Source organism: Bos mutus, chromosome 13 (genome assembly GCF_027580195.1).
Source record: "Bos mutus isolate GX-2022 chromosome 13, NWIPB_WYAK_1.1, whole genome shotgun sequence".
NCBI classification, from domain to species: domain Eukaryota; kingdom Metazoa; phylum Chordata; class Mammalia; order Artiodactyla; family Bovidae; genus Bos; species Bos mutus.
In genome coordinates this window covers 80323817-80339208 of record NC_091629.1, presented here as the reverse complement: position 1 = coordinate 80339208, position 15392 = coordinate 80323817, and the positions used below count along the sequence as shown (strand labels likewise).

The following is a 15392-nucleotide window of genomic DNA, read 5'->3' as shown; positions in this document are numbered from 1 at the left end:
TAGTATGTGATATTCCAAATGCACTATTTGAACATGACTTCTTTTCAGCACAAGGAGTGAAGAAATATTTTACTGAGTGTTTCCTGTGAACTTGGCACCATTCTGACCCTTTTCATCTATTAACACATGTGAAGTCCTAAAATGTCCGTATTTCTTAATGATTATTTATTATTCCTACTTAACAGATGAAGAAACTGAGGCACTGACTGATTCTATTCCTTGCCCAGTGCCACACAGATACTAAGGAGCAGAACTGAGATTGAAATCCAAGCAATCTGGCTCCAGAATTCATGTTCTACATCAACACTGCTGGAAGTTTATGTGCAGGGCGGGGCATCATGACAACATGCTGACCCTGGTTTAGTGTGTCTGGGCTAGGACGTGGGCCTCAGCATCTCTGACAAGCCCCAGCGATGGGATAGCATCGTTGCATGGCTCACACCCTGAGTAGCAAAGGTCAACACTACACCACATTGCACTACCTCAATAACAAAACTGTAGTTTTCTACTAACCTTTAATAAGGACTAGCCCTTGTTCATCTTTCTGGCCCCTTTAGCAGGTCACCTGGAAGACTGAGCACGGAATATAAGACATTTACCTTAAATAGTAATACTTTGAATTCAGTATTCTGTTTAATCAAATGTCAAGATTTCTTCCTTTAAATCACTGGATATTATTAGCACTTGACTCTTCAAAGAGTTCAGTTTATATATGTGGGATCTGTTAGGTTAATTTGTACACTGCCTGCTAGCCCTCTATCATCTGTATGTGCATGATACAGGTGAAGTGTGTGAGTGATCTTCACGTCCTTTTAATGTTGAAAGAGAAAGCTATTTGCTAATACTCAAATTTCAGTTATTCCAAGAGGCCTACTTTTTTAGTTTTCTCACCCATGCTCTTATAAGTGAGCTGAAATTTATCTAAAACCATTTACTTCTTAGTTCTGTGTGTAGCACACTGGCCATCTTCAAAGGGTTTAATTATTCAGGATGAAAAATATCCTATGGTCTAGTGTGAATTTTGGCAGTAAAATAATCCAATAGCAAAAAGTCCAAGGTGGTGCTCTCAAAAACGTATAGTGTTTAAACTCAATAAGGCATTGGATGTCATTTAAGTTTTCCAAGATGGAAGCTTGACACTTTATCCACTATTTAAGAATTTGGCACTAATTTTAAAAAATGACAGTTTTTCACTCTGCCTTAGAGCAAGACTTCTCAAATTTTAATCTGCATACAGATCTTGCTGCTGCTGCTGCTGCTGCTAAGTCGCTTCAGTTGTGTCCGACTCTGTGCGACCCCAGAAAAGGCAGCCCACCAAGCTCCTCTGTCCCTGGGATTCTCCAGGCAAGAATACTGGAGTGGGTTGCCATTTCCTTCTCCAATGCATGAAAGTGAAAAGTGAAAGTGAAGTCGCTCAGTCGTGCCCGACTCTTAGAGACCCCACAGACTGCAGCCTACCAGGCTCCTCCGTCCATGGGATTTTCCAGGCAAGAGTACTGGAGTGGGTTGCCATTGCCTTCTCCGGCATACAGATCTTGCTATCGTGCAAATTCAGATTTAATAGGTCTGGAGCAGGGCACAAAATTATGCATTTCTAATAAGCTTCCAGGTGATGCCGGTGCTGCTGGATCATGCTTTGAGTAGTGGAGCTCTCAGACGTTAGTATTATTGTGAATCAGGATCACCTGGATGGCTCCTAGAAACACAGATCACTGGGCCTGCCCCCACAGTTTCTGGTTCCGCAGATCTGGGATGGACCAGGAACTGGCACTCTGACGAGTTTGCAGCAACGCTAATGCTGCCGGTCCAGGGCCACACGTTGAGAACCATTGGCTTGGAGCCCTATGTCTGTCTCTCAAGCACGTGGCTCTCCCCACATGGAATCAAAATGAAATTACAAAGTCAAGAATTCTATGCATTCTCAACTGTCGTCTGGAAACTGGGAAGGGTGACAGGAAAAACTCTTCTTGGGGAATTGTCCAGAATCTGTTCTTTTTCTGTAATTGGAGGATACTTGTTTCACAGAGCTGTGTTGGCTTCTGCCCTACAACAATGTGAATCAGCCACAAGCATACACGTCTCCCTTCCACACACCCCACCCCACCCTCCATGTCATCACAGACCCAGAATATGTTCTGTGAGTGATAGGCCATAGTCATTGCCAAATGATTTCACTTAATTAATATGAAAGACACAAAAAAATGAATGTGAAGGGTGGTTGGTCCACGACTTCTTTAAAGGAGAAATCCATGATTTCTGCCTGACTCAAAGAGTTTGTTTCTGCTGATTTCTTTGGAGACTATATCAAAATATTTCCAATAAATTAAATTTGGTAAAAAGAGTAACATACGCAACACAAAATACTCAGCAGAGCTATGTCCTGTCACCATTTAATCTCCTTCTAAATAAATTATTGCAACTATGAATTAAATGCAGATTCTCTAACCACAGACAACAGGAAGAGCAGCATCTTCATATTTTTCACCCATTGATTCATTCATTCAAAAAATATCTTTTTATCATAACATTCAAGTGGTTCTTTAATTTCAGGACTCTGTCACTAATACTTCGTTTATTGATTATACATGAGGAGGAAACAAACGATTTCTTCATGCATTCATTTTAATAAATTTGGGTTTTTTTAACACACTGTGTCAGTTTCCATACTGGGCAATATAGAGATATAATGATTAGAAAAATCAGATGCTTTTATAGTCCTTACAGTCTGGAGGAAGAAACTGACTTTAATTAAAATTCACACATATGCATGTAACTTGCAGCTGTCACTAAGGCTTCATCAAAGAGATACCTCGTGAATGCTGATAGTTTCTTTGAATGATGATGACACATATGATGACAAAAACTGAAATCAACAAATGAATTTGCTCAGCTCCTTAAAGCTGTCTTTTGCTTCTAACTCACTCTGATAGACTCTTAAAAAGATAGAGGCTTTGTCGTAACGTATTATAAAGATTTTCAAACATGCACTAATGTTGAAAGAATTATACAAAGAGCACCCGTATATCACCTGGATTCCACAATTCCGATTTTGATGCATTTTCTTTATCACATATATATCCATCTGTGTATGGATATATAGATCACACATGTAACCCCTCTATTCTTTCATTATTCCATCTGATTTTTAATGCATTTAAAAGTAGGCTGCAAATATTAGCATACATCATCCCTCAGTGCTTTAGAACACATACATTAGGATACAGGTTTTAGAAATGTAAATTTTTTAGAAATGTGGGGCAGATACATAATCTAATTTCACTCAAGTAGTATAAATTTAAGGTACCAATTGTACAGGTGTTTAAGAAAGCTCTTTGTTAAGGGAAAGGCTGGTTTTGATGTAGCCACTTCCACTGCCTGAATTAATCCTGAGTGAACTAGATCTCTACATGGTGAAATTATGAGCCTTGACCTAAATATTCTGGAGACAGTAATGACTTTGCCCTTGCCTTCACCCTTCTGGCATCCAAGTGAAGATAGTATTATCCTAACAATGACATGGAAGGCACTGTGTTTTTTGTTTTTTTTTTAATTGATTTATTTTAATTGGAGGCTAATTACTTTTGTATTTTTAGATGACTCAGGCAGAACACCAACACCACCAATAGCCTAGTCACACATCTGGTATTTGGAAAACCTTTTACTTTACCATATGAACCTCCTCCCTAAATTCCCTAAATGCTAGTTCTCTATTGCTTAATTGTCAGACCCAATTTTTAATGCCTGGGACTGAAGTCTTTTTACCTAGCATTCCACGTAGCCTTTCCTCCTCTAAAACTTGTGAAAATGGTCTTTCTAGTTATATTTTTTACTGATCCACTTATGTTATATTTTAAGGTTTTTCTGTTCATATTGGAAATAGGAAGGATAAAAATATTTTTTATAAAATCTTGGCTTTAAAAATGTCTACTATTTCATGTTTTGAAAGAAAAATAGTGTAATGCTTCCACTTGGCCACTGGAGAGTAGTGAACTATTTCTGTTGTAACTCATTTTTCTCTACTCACATAAGCAAAATTTAGTGCAAGTGAAATAAACTTCTGAAACTTCTTTCCTTGAAAATTTGTTTAATTGGATCCCAAGAGTCTTGCCATTAAATTGAGAAAATATTTCTAGTTCTTTTGTTTCTATTGTAATTTTCAGTGCAATGAGAAAGGATTGCAGGTTTATTTTATTCTAACTCATGAAAAAGAATATTTGGACTGGGGAGAAATAAAGTCACAAGTATTGCCTTCCACTTATGCTTGTGAGTGGGGCAAGGGATCTGGTTTTTGCATTTCATCTCATGTGAATTATTCAACCTTTCAATGATATTAGAAATTATAGTATTGCATTGGGCTCCCTCCCACAAATTCTTGTGTTTAGCTGTTTTATTCAACTCATTTTTAATACACGAATGCTTTTTTAGTGCAACAGAGTAAGCTCTTTGAGAATAATGTTTACATTTATACATCTCTGTAGCTCATCAATAAAGTAAGTTACTATTATAGTTGCTTAAGTTGCTCTTATCAGAATAGAGGGTGAACTAATGCGGTAGAAAAACCTAGACTTTAGACTGTAACATATATTCAAACATTAATGCCCCTGTTAACATTGTGGCTTCCAGCAAGTTACTAGTGACTTTTAACAGAGTCTTTAGTAAAGACACTTACTAATGCCCCTGATGGTTTGAGCAAGCTCTGGGAGATGGTGAAGGACAAGGAAGCCTGCATGCTTCAGCCCATGGGATCGCAGAGTCCGACCCGACTGAGCGACTGAACAACTAATCTCCGCCGTCTGATGGAGTTGAGTGACTGCTTTCCCTGCTGGCTGAGATGAAGCTGGCATGTGTGACAGTGTCTGGCACATGGTGATCTTCATCAGGGAGATGCCAATTCAAATCTGTATATACTGCCCTTCTTTAGCAACATATTTTAAGCATCAGTCTGATGCTTATGCCACTATAAATTCTCACTAGCTTATAATCAGTTTCCAGGAAATCCTAAGAGGTCTCTGACAAGGGTCAGTCTGCACAAGGGGCCCCGAGTCCTTAGCGTTCAGCATTCTGCCCTCCTTTGCTGGCCCCGATAAGGAAAGTGGGCGGGGAGTGCAGGCAGGTGGCCCCACCCACTCGGTTTCCAGCCGTCGGGTGGGCCCACAGCTGGCCCAGACGGACTGAAATCCTGGCAAGCTCTCTCCTCCGAGCGCAGAGCCCAGGTGCGCAGCTTCTCAGCCAAATGCACTCTGAAGATGAGCTTTGTTTGGCTTCTCAGTGGTTTTAAAATGGGAGACAGCTGACAAAAACGCAGTTTTCCAACTTTCCTGGAAGCCCGAGCTGAAAGCAGTCACCGCTCTAAGCGGCTCCTTCTCCAGGTCTGGGCACAGCCTCGCTTCGCCCTGTGGCATTCCATCTCGTCTGCTTTGCTCATCTCCATCATTTCTACCAACTGCTTGTTACAGTGCAAGGGGCCCCACGTGACCCTGGGATTATGTATGCCATGCAGCCTGCCCTTCCTGGAGCAGGACCCCCGGACCAAGCATTTATCCAGAGCCTGCCCCAAATCCAGCTCCAGGCTTTGACGATCTCTTGATCCTCAGTTGTAACTACAAAATTTTTGCCAGTTGTATTTCCTCAACGTTAATCTGCTTTAAAAAAAAAAAAATCTGTTTATTTTTCAGCTGTGCTGGGTCTTCCTTGCTGCACACGGGCTTTCTCTAGTTGCGGGGGGTGGGGGCTTCGCTTCGTTGTCCTGTGTCTGCGATCCACTGCGGTGGCTTCCCCAGAGCACCGGCTCCTGGGCGCCTGAGCTCAGTCGTTGCGGTGCACAGGCTTAGTTGCTCCAAGGAATATGAAATCTTCCTAGATCAGGGATCCAACCAGTGTCCCTTCCGTTGCAAGGTGGATTCTTAAGGGAAAGCCAACATGTATCTGCTTTTTTAAAAATGTCTTTGAATTCATACATTATATCAATTTCTGGAATGTAAGGGCTTTGTCTTACACACCCTTGATAAGCAGAGGTTTCTATTTCCTGCATCTCAACTAGAGTTAATGATTGAACTTGATTTCCCAAGGGGACACATTGGCATGGAATACCTGCAAACTGGATACAGGTGAAATAACCTTCTGCGTTCATTTTGAATATGCCTCCAGCCTGAGGGCCCCTGACACTCCTCCTAATTGCCAAAAAGCAGCCACACATGATTGCCTTCATGGAAACTGACTTTCCACCACCTCCATTCTTTGCTCCATAAAAATTGTCCTCTTCCCTGTCTTCCTCCAGATGGCTGGTATCAGCTAGCTGTCATACCGGAAAGAATCTAGTTTATTCCCCTCATGGTTCCAGAAACCTGCCCGGATATAAATGGGTTCCAGATTGCCCATGGAACAGAGCACCTTCTGTCCCTACTTCCCAGGTGGCTGAGTTTGATGACGGTGGAGACCCCCTACAACTGGGAGGCGTAAAATTTTCCCTCACAGTATTCAAGCCAGAGGACAAAGCTGAGGGTAACTTTGCTGATGACCCAGTCCTCTTTCCAGCACTCCCTTTACTTCAGCTCTCTTCTGTGCAATGTAAATACACTTTCTTTAGGAATTTTGTGGTCAAACATCTCTGATAGTTCATTCTTCTCAAGTGTCTCCTGCAAACCCAGTGACTACAGGACCAAGGCAGGTAAATGAGTAAGATGGAATTGTGCTAAAGGAGCAGAAACCCCTCTGTTCTCATCCAGAGTGAGATTGCAGGTCCAGTGGTACCCTATATGATTTTTCAAGTGAAGTAGGAAATCCATTTTATTAAGGTAAAATCTCCTTCATTTTAAAATCTGGCAACACTTAGCATTTCCATGCACTCTAGTGGAACCATAAGCCTTCAGGTTGCAATCTCTTGCTGAACAAAAAATATGCAATCCCCTCCTGGGCATCATGATTTTAAGGAGAATTTTCCTGATGGATGTAACTGAATAACACACACCAGAACTTCCCCCTTCAGAGCAGCCATCTTTCAGAAGCCAGCGTTCTGTATCGTGAGTTCCACAGGCCTAGGTTCTTGCCTCCCTGCCCCACCATCACCACTGACCCCAGCTCATCTCTTGCATCTCAGCGTCACAGCTCTGAGCAGAGCAGGCTGTGGTAGGTAAACAGGGATTGTTCATTGAATTAAAATAAGTTTGCCATCCATCACCAAAAGCAGTGTTGGAACATGTTTTAAAGATGCTTTGGGGGACAGATTAAAAGTCACTTATATGGCAAAAACCACTACAATATTGTAAAGTAATTAGCCTCCAATTAAAATAAATTTTAAAAAAGCCACTTGTGACAATGAGAGTAATTATTTTCATTCTCATCTTACATTTTCTAAAAATGCTATTGTAATACAACCTGCTTTCTGTAATTACATGACAAAATGTCATAACATTGGGCTCTAAATGACTTCTGGCCATTTCCTAATTATATTTTTAATGATACTGCAAAGTAGAGCATTGGGGTAGCCTCATTGTCAGGAAAATCCACCCTGAACTCAGAAGGTAATTCTGAGAAAAGAATTGTAGAACCCCAGGAAGCACCACTGAGATGGTATATAATTATGGAGGCAACTGTTTTATTAAGATCAACATTTATTCATCAAACATTAAATGTTTGCTCTGCACAGTGCATAGCAGACTCGCTGCTACAGGGAATGCAGTAGAGATTTCATAGAAAGTGAAAGTGAAGTCGCTCAGTCATGTCCAGCTTTTTGCGACCCTGTGGACTGTAGCCTACCAGGCTCCTCCGTCCATGGGATTTTCCAGGCAAGAATATTTGAGTGGGTTGCCATTGCCTTCTCCAGGAGATCTTCCCCACCCAGGGATCAAACCCAGGTCTCCTGCATTGTAGACAGACCGTCTGAGCCACCAGGGAAGTCTTGAAATTTCATACATGTTAATAGGGCTTCCCTGGTGGCTCAGAGGTTAAAGCATCTGCCTCCAATGTGGGAGACCCAGGTTCGATCCCTGGGTCAGGAAGATCCCCTGGAGAAGGAAATGGTAACCCACTCCAGTATTCTTGCCTGGAGAATCCCATGGATGGAGAAGCCTGGTAGGCTACAGTCCATGGGGTGGCAAAGAGTCGGACGTGACTGAGCGACTTCACTTTCACTTGATGTATTTGTTACTATTATTCATTGGTAGTGTTATACAAGCTTAAATGTTTTGTCTCTTTAACATGCACATATATACTGTGGGCCAGGAATTATTCTAAGCACTTTATAAATAGTAACTTACTTGATTCTCTAAACAGCATTACAATGTAGACAATATGATCCCCAGTACATATCGAGTTGGCCATAAAGTTTGAGTTTTTTTTGTAAGGTGTCTCAAAAAATGCAAATGAACTTTTGGGCCAGTCCAATACATATCCTCATCAATAAAGATGAGAAAAATGAGTGGCAGACAGTTAAGTGACTTGCTCAATATCACACTGTTGATAAGTGGCAGGGCCTTATAGCCCAGATAAGTCTGACTTTAAAATCAACACTTATAACCACTGTCAGTTGGTTACTGCTGCATAACAAATAGTCCTACAATTTAGTGGCTTACAACATCAACTGCTTATTATTGTTCATGAGTCATTTGGTTAGCTGGGCAGTTCTGTTGATCTGGACTAGTCTCAGCTCATCTGAGCTGGACTCACTTAAGTTTCCATGGTCAGCTTGGGGCTGCCTGGTCCAGGATGTCCTTGCCTGTGTGACTCAGCTCGCCTCCACATGGATTCTCATGCTCCATGGCTATAGCAGGGGTCTGAGAGAGAAGAAACATTTGCACACGGCTTTTCAATCCATTGCTTACATTAAGTTTGCTGCTCTTTCATTTGACCAAAGCAAATCACATGCTCAATTCCACTGTCAGTATGGGAGGACACACTCAAGGGCCAGAACACAGGAAGGCATAGATATTGGGGCTTTAATACAATTAACCTACCACAATCATGGTTCAATACCATGCTGTTTTTATCCTGCTTTCCACATAGATTCAAATGTGATAATTCAGAGTCCAGATGCGTTGTGGAAATGGCATCAAATGTAACTTTGTGGGTTTCAGAAGATAACAAAAGAACTGTAAGAAGTGTGGAAAATGAAAGTATGTCTATGATTTTAGGCTGATCCTGGGGAAACACCATCAGAAGCTCCAAGTGAAGCCAGGCCAACTCCAGCAGAAAACGGGGTGAATCACACAACGTCCCTGACACCCAAACCACCCTCCCAGGCTCTGCACAGCCAGCCAGCTCCAGGTAAATATTCCGAGGAAAGAGCTGCACTACGTAAACAGCAGTCTCTAGTGTGTCCACACTAAAAGCGGGCAGCATGACTGAGTTAGCATCATGAGGCGAGGGAGACACATGGACTTAGGAGGCGGTCCAGGAATGTTTGCTGAGGGATGAATAACAGAAGGAAGGAAGGGAGGGAGGAAAGAAAGAAGGACTCGTAAGTCCTTTATGAGACTCGTAAATGCTCATCTGGCTCTGCTGATAACTTGTGAAACCAAAACAAAATATCACCCAGATTCCCCATATCTTTATTTATTAATGGATGTTGGTCCATCTGCTGGCAGGGTGTTGAGGGGTTCTTCAAACACCTTATACTTTATGCTTTAGAAGTACATTCTTAGTTCTGCTTCACTAAATTAAGTCTCTACCAAGAATTCCTTCCCGTCTTTCTCCAGCTCACTTTTCACTGATTTTAAGTGCCAACCACGTGCTGAGCATGCTCAGCCCTTCACATGGATTATCTCATTTCACTCTCAGACCAGGCCTCTGAGGGCTGATTCCACCATCGTCCCCACAGTACAGATGAATAAATTGCAGTTTTAAATTGCAGAAACAAGTTACTTCTTGAAGGCCATGTTGCTAATGTAGAGTGAAGGCAAAACTGACACCATTCTCCATGATCCTAAAATTCTTCCCTTTAGCTTCTCTGCTCCTACGGAGGCTACTTAAGAAAGGAGATTGTTGAGATTAATATTAAGGAGTGACAAGTATAAACAAGACGTGATATTTTCAAATGAAGATTTTATGTACCAAATACAAACATTCTGTGTGTTTCTAGAATATGAATAAGTTTTTTAAATAGCGAATAACCTTGTGCTTTTGAGAGTAGGATAAAACTTAGCATTTTAGCATTTGATTTTTTTAACTGGGTGTTTTAGAACCATTTTTGAAATAACACAGAATACATTACAAAGATGGATTCCTTTTCTCTGGTGTTAACATCGGTCAGAGTCAGACCAGGAAATTAACATTGGCATAGTGCCTTGAATTAAACCATAGACTTTGAACCTCACCTGCCTTCCACTAATGTCTTTATTGTTCCAGGTTCCAACTCAGGATCCCACACTGTATTAATTGTCATGTGTCCTTAGCGTCTTTGAATCTGCAACAGTCCCTCAGTCTGTTCATTTTTCCATGCCCTGTGTACTTTTAGAGTACTGGTCCGTTATTTTGTAGACGGCACCTCAACTTGGATTGGCCCGATGTTTTCTCACAGGTAGACTGGAGGTGTGCATTTGTGACAGGAACGTCACAGAAGCGATGCTGTTCTCAGAGCATCATGTCAGGAATACCTGATGTTGCTGTACCTCATGTTGGGTTACTTGATTAAGGTGCCACCTGCCTGATTCCCCCACTTAGAGTTGTACTTTTCCCCTTTATAGTTAATAAATATCTTGGGGGAGAGACTTCAAGACCATGAGACTATCCTGTTTCTCCTTAAACTTTTAACCAGTGACTTTGGCACCCAATAGGTCTTGCCTGAAACTTTGTTCCTGCCTGCTGACCTACCAGTGGTCTTCACTTGTCACTCCTGATTTTGCCAGAAGGTGGCGGTAGCATTGTCAAAACTGAATTTGTTGACAGAGTTTTGATTCAAAGTGGAGAGATGTCCTTTCTCTCTATAAATGGAGCATATAGGTTCACATTTAATTTGTTTGACACAAAATTACAAAATGAAGACATGTCTTAGAATGTTTTTAGGATAATTTTCTTCAGGAATTTGTAATCTGTAATAAAGAAACTTAGAGACCAGAGCCAAACGTTGTTTTACAGGAAGAAGATAATTTTAAAAGTTATAGGAGGCTATTTATTTTGTCTTTTTATTTTAGGTTCTGTAAAGGCACCTGCCAAAACAGAAGATCTTATTCAGAGTGTTTTAACAGGTAAATACCATCTTGCCCCCTATGGATTTAGACACCTGAATATTACACAGTGTAAGTATTTAGAAGAGAGGAAATTTTATCTTTGAAATATAACATGATTGGTATTTCTTTTCTAAAACCATCTACAGATATATCCTGGTTCAACCCATGTTACATAATGTAATCACAGAGAAGTAACCATACTTGGTAGATAGGACCTTATTGATATAAAAAATAACATATTTTCATATATTTTGGAATCAAGGAATAGTTTCATGTTGGAAATGTGACCCAATGAACAGGAATGCAGTCTTCCCGAAGTACCCACAATAAAGCATGTTTTAGAAATGCAGAATATGGACTATTTGTGACCATAGAATACACGGTGTTTGAGAATGATGATACAGTTTGCAACTACTTATAGTCAGTAAGTTTCTTAAACTAGTAGGACTAAAATTGGTATGACCTTTCTTTAATACAGTGAGCAGTGTGTAGCTTTATGTAGCATGTTGGCCCAATATACAACAGAAATGTACACCAAAAGCAGAACTACAGGTCAGAAGCCCAAACCGTAAACAACCCAAGTATCCATAACCAAGAGAGTGGATAAATAAATTGTGGTTGAGTGACAGAATAAAATAGGATTCATCTGTAGATATAAACTACAATTACACAGAACTACATGGATGAAATTTATAAGCATAATGTTGGAGAAAGGAGAACAGGCACAAAAGAGCACTTTCTTTACGATCCCAGCTACATAAAGTGCAAAAACAGGCAAAAGTGATTTGTGTTCTTAGAAACAAGGATTTGGATTCTACATGGAGGGTGGGTGCAAGGGCAGGAGTCACAAAGAGGCCTCTGGGGTCTGATAATATCCTGATTTTGGTCTAAGTGGTGGCTATAGAAGCCTGTTCACTTTGTGAAAATTGAAAGGAATGTGTATTTATGATTTCACCAAAATAACACATAAAATATGCATCAAAATTATTTTAGAAATGTATGAAAAGAAAACATGTGTTTATAGACTTCATTCCATGAGAAACAATAAAATGTTCACACACAAAACGAGAAAAAATAAATCAGAGCATGATTGCAATATTATTTAAAAATACACAAATGCATAGATGAAAAGTGGGTATTTGTATCAATATATTAGCAGTGATTATATCAGGGTGGTTTGCTTATGAGTGCTATCTATTTCCTTATATAAATGGACATTTTCTTTATGTTTAAGGACATATTCAAAAAGTAGCCTTTTATCCACAGGTTTTTTTTTTTTTTTAAATAGTACTTTCAATGGGATTATTTTAAATCATAAATTGGAACACCTGGAGCCTTGTTCCTAAAACTTGCCACAGCTGACACATTGCACATCATTTTTAAAGAAGTGGGGTTGAATATGTCACCAAAACGGCAGTGATTCCTTAGGATTATAAATTTTAACATAATAACTCATTATGCAACCATAGTAAGTTCACTCAGGCCTGAGGGAAACTGTTAAACAAATGGACGTGTTTCTTTCCCTCGCCTCTTTCTCAAAAGGAATTGAATGTCAGGAGAATAGATCCATTATTAAAAGGGAAGCATATTTCAATTGCTTAAAGACCTTAGCATTTAAGAACATAAATTATTACTCTGATATCAATGTTTATCCACTAGACATTCCATTTTCTATTTAGGTCTGTTGTTATTCATGGCATATATTATCTCTGAATCTCTTGACAGTGCTAAATATTTATAATGACTTATTTTTGTTCCCAGAAGTGGAAAGTTCACATCAAAGGATTGGAAACATGTGAACCATGACTTAATCCAGGTCTAAATAAATGATAATTCATTGAATTTAAGGCACCATCCGTTTTCAGGTCTCCCGTTACTCATGGAGTGCCTAGAAGGAAAAGCACCAACAAATTGTGACTATCCATTAACTATATGATGCATCTTAGTTTTAGAAATGTTAACATATTTTTAAGTGCATATTCTAAAATTGATTAAATAAATCAATAAAATGCAGACTGTTTTAAGCTCAAGCTCTGTCACATTAAGTGTTTTCTTGGCATTAAATAAAACAGTATGTAGTCATGTAAGCTACCACTAACCTCATGGTGCCTTTGGGCAAATCACAGTAAGGACCTTCCTTCATCTTACTGATTTATACTGGAGCAATTTATGAGAAACATACAAACCTGCCATGTCCATCCTGTGAATAGTGCCCCTGAGAAATGGTGCTCAAGAACCTGTGCACACATTTGTTAAGCCAGAAACTGTTAAAAACTGCATTAATTCTTTCATCATCACCATAACAACCTTAAGAAATAGACATTGTGTGATCCTTGAAGTGAATCCTTTTGGTGCCCACCCAAGTTGCCTCTGCCATCTGGTGCTCCCAGCTCCCAGCTGTAGTGAACGTTGGTTGCTAACAGCTCAGAACTTCCTCTGCTTTTGAAAACTGCCTTCACGGAAGGCACACTGATCGGGAAGAAGGATTTCTCATCTGAGAAATATCTAGCTGCTGTGTCAGGTACTCGATCATGCAGCATATCTCATTATATCCCTTTGAGCTACTTGTTACACAGCTGTGTCTCTGACAATGCCCTGATGCATTTGATGTTCTAGGCATCAAAGATTTGTATCAAAGCAGGTGTATTGCTATTTGCAAACATTAGCAAACCACACGGAGAAGGCAGTGGCAACCCACTCCAGTACTCTTGCCTGGCAAATCCCATGGACTATGGAGGAGCCTGGTGGGCTGCCGTCCATGGGGTCGCACAGAGTTGGACACGACTGAAGCGACTTAGCAGCAGCAGCAGCAAACCACAGGGATAGATGAAGATTGTGTAGGAGGTCTTTCATTAAAAGAAAGAAAATTGCCCCCAGCTGAAAGGAAGCCCCCTCTCCAGGGAGCTTATGCCTCTCCCACTGTCATTGCCAAGTATGTTGCTTCAAGGTGAAACTGACGCTGTAGTCTCAGCTGCAGAGCGCCCCCTGGGGTCAGGCAGAGCAGACCCCGGCCGAGACCGCATCAGCTGCTGCTGCTTCTGTACACGCTGCCCTCACTCCCCTCCTGAGGGCCCCGTGGTAGATCACACATGCCTGAATCCCTCCCTTGGGCTCTGTTTCTGGGGAACCCTAACTTGCCTGGAGAACCCCATGGACGGAGGAGCCTGGTAGGCTGCTGTTCACGGGGTCGCTAGGAGTCGGACACGACTGAGGGACTTCACTTTCACTTTTCACTTTCATGCATTGGAGAAGGCAATGGCAACCCACTCCAGTGTTCTTGCCTGGAGAATCCCAGGGACTGGGGAGCCTGGTGGGCTGCCGTCTCTGGGGTCGCGAAGAGTCAGACACGACTGAAGCGACTTAGCAGCAACGTTTAAAAAACTTACCAGTAAAGAAACTGAGTCTGAGAAATTTGGTAACATAGTCACAAAGTTAGCACGCAATAGCCAGCAGCCGGGAGCACCGTCCAACCTCCAAGCCCTGCCCTCCAGCCTGTGGGCCAGGGTCAGACAGATAACTGCTCAGCAGCCGCGGCTCTGCCCGCCTAGCCCTCCCACTCTCTGAGCTTTCCTACCCATTTGTTGCAGAAGTAGAAGCGCAGACGATTGAAGAGCTAAAGCAGCAGAAGTCGTTTGTGAAACTTCAAAAGAAGCACTACAAGGAAATGAAGGACCTGGTTAAGAGACACCACAAGAAAACCACCGACCTCATCAAAGAGCACACTACAAAGTACAATGAAATCCAGAACGACTACTTGAGAAGGAGAGCAGCTCTGGAAAAGACAGCCAAAAAGGACAATAAGAAAAAGTAAGTTGAATGGGTATTTTTTGTTTGTTTTATAGTATAAAGAAAGAGTGTTATTTGTGTGCATTTTCAATGTTTTTTTAATGGACAAACTACAATTTATCTAAATGATTTTCTATTGTTGAACATAAGGGTTGTACCCCACTCCAGTACTTTTGCCTGGAAAATCCCACGGACGGAGGAGCCTGGTAGGCTGCAGTCCATGGGGTCGCTAGAGTCGGACACGACTGAGCGACTTCACTTTCACTTTTCACTTTCATGCATTGGAGGAGGAAATGGCAACCCACTCCAGTGTTCTTGCCTAGAGAACCCCAGGGACAGGGGAGCCTGGTGGGCTGCCGTCTATGGGGTCGCACAGAGTAGGACAAAACTGAAGCGACTTAGCAGCAGCATTGCAACAAATGTAGTGATAAATATGTATGGATA

At 41.2% G+C, this 15392-nt stretch overlaps 1 protein-coding gene across 2 annotated transcripts in view; it reads left to right on the top strand.

Moving 5' to 3' along the window:
• The window catches only part of PLCB1 (phospholipase C beta 1), an 865816-nt gene that overhangs the window by 716126 nt on the left and 134298 nt on the right, over nucleotides 1–15392 (top strand). For both annotated transcript variants that reach the window (XM_070382002.1, XM_070382003.1), the window contains exons 24-26: nucleotides 9129–9261; nucleotides 11127–11180; nucleotides 14750–14969. In XM_070382002.1, coding sequence (XP_070238103.1) covers nucleotides 9129–9261; nucleotides 11127–11180; nucleotides 14750–14969 — 407 coding nt within the window. The remainder of the gene's footprint in view (nucleotides 1–9128; nucleotides 9262–11126; nucleotides 11181–14749; nucleotides 14970–15392) is intronic.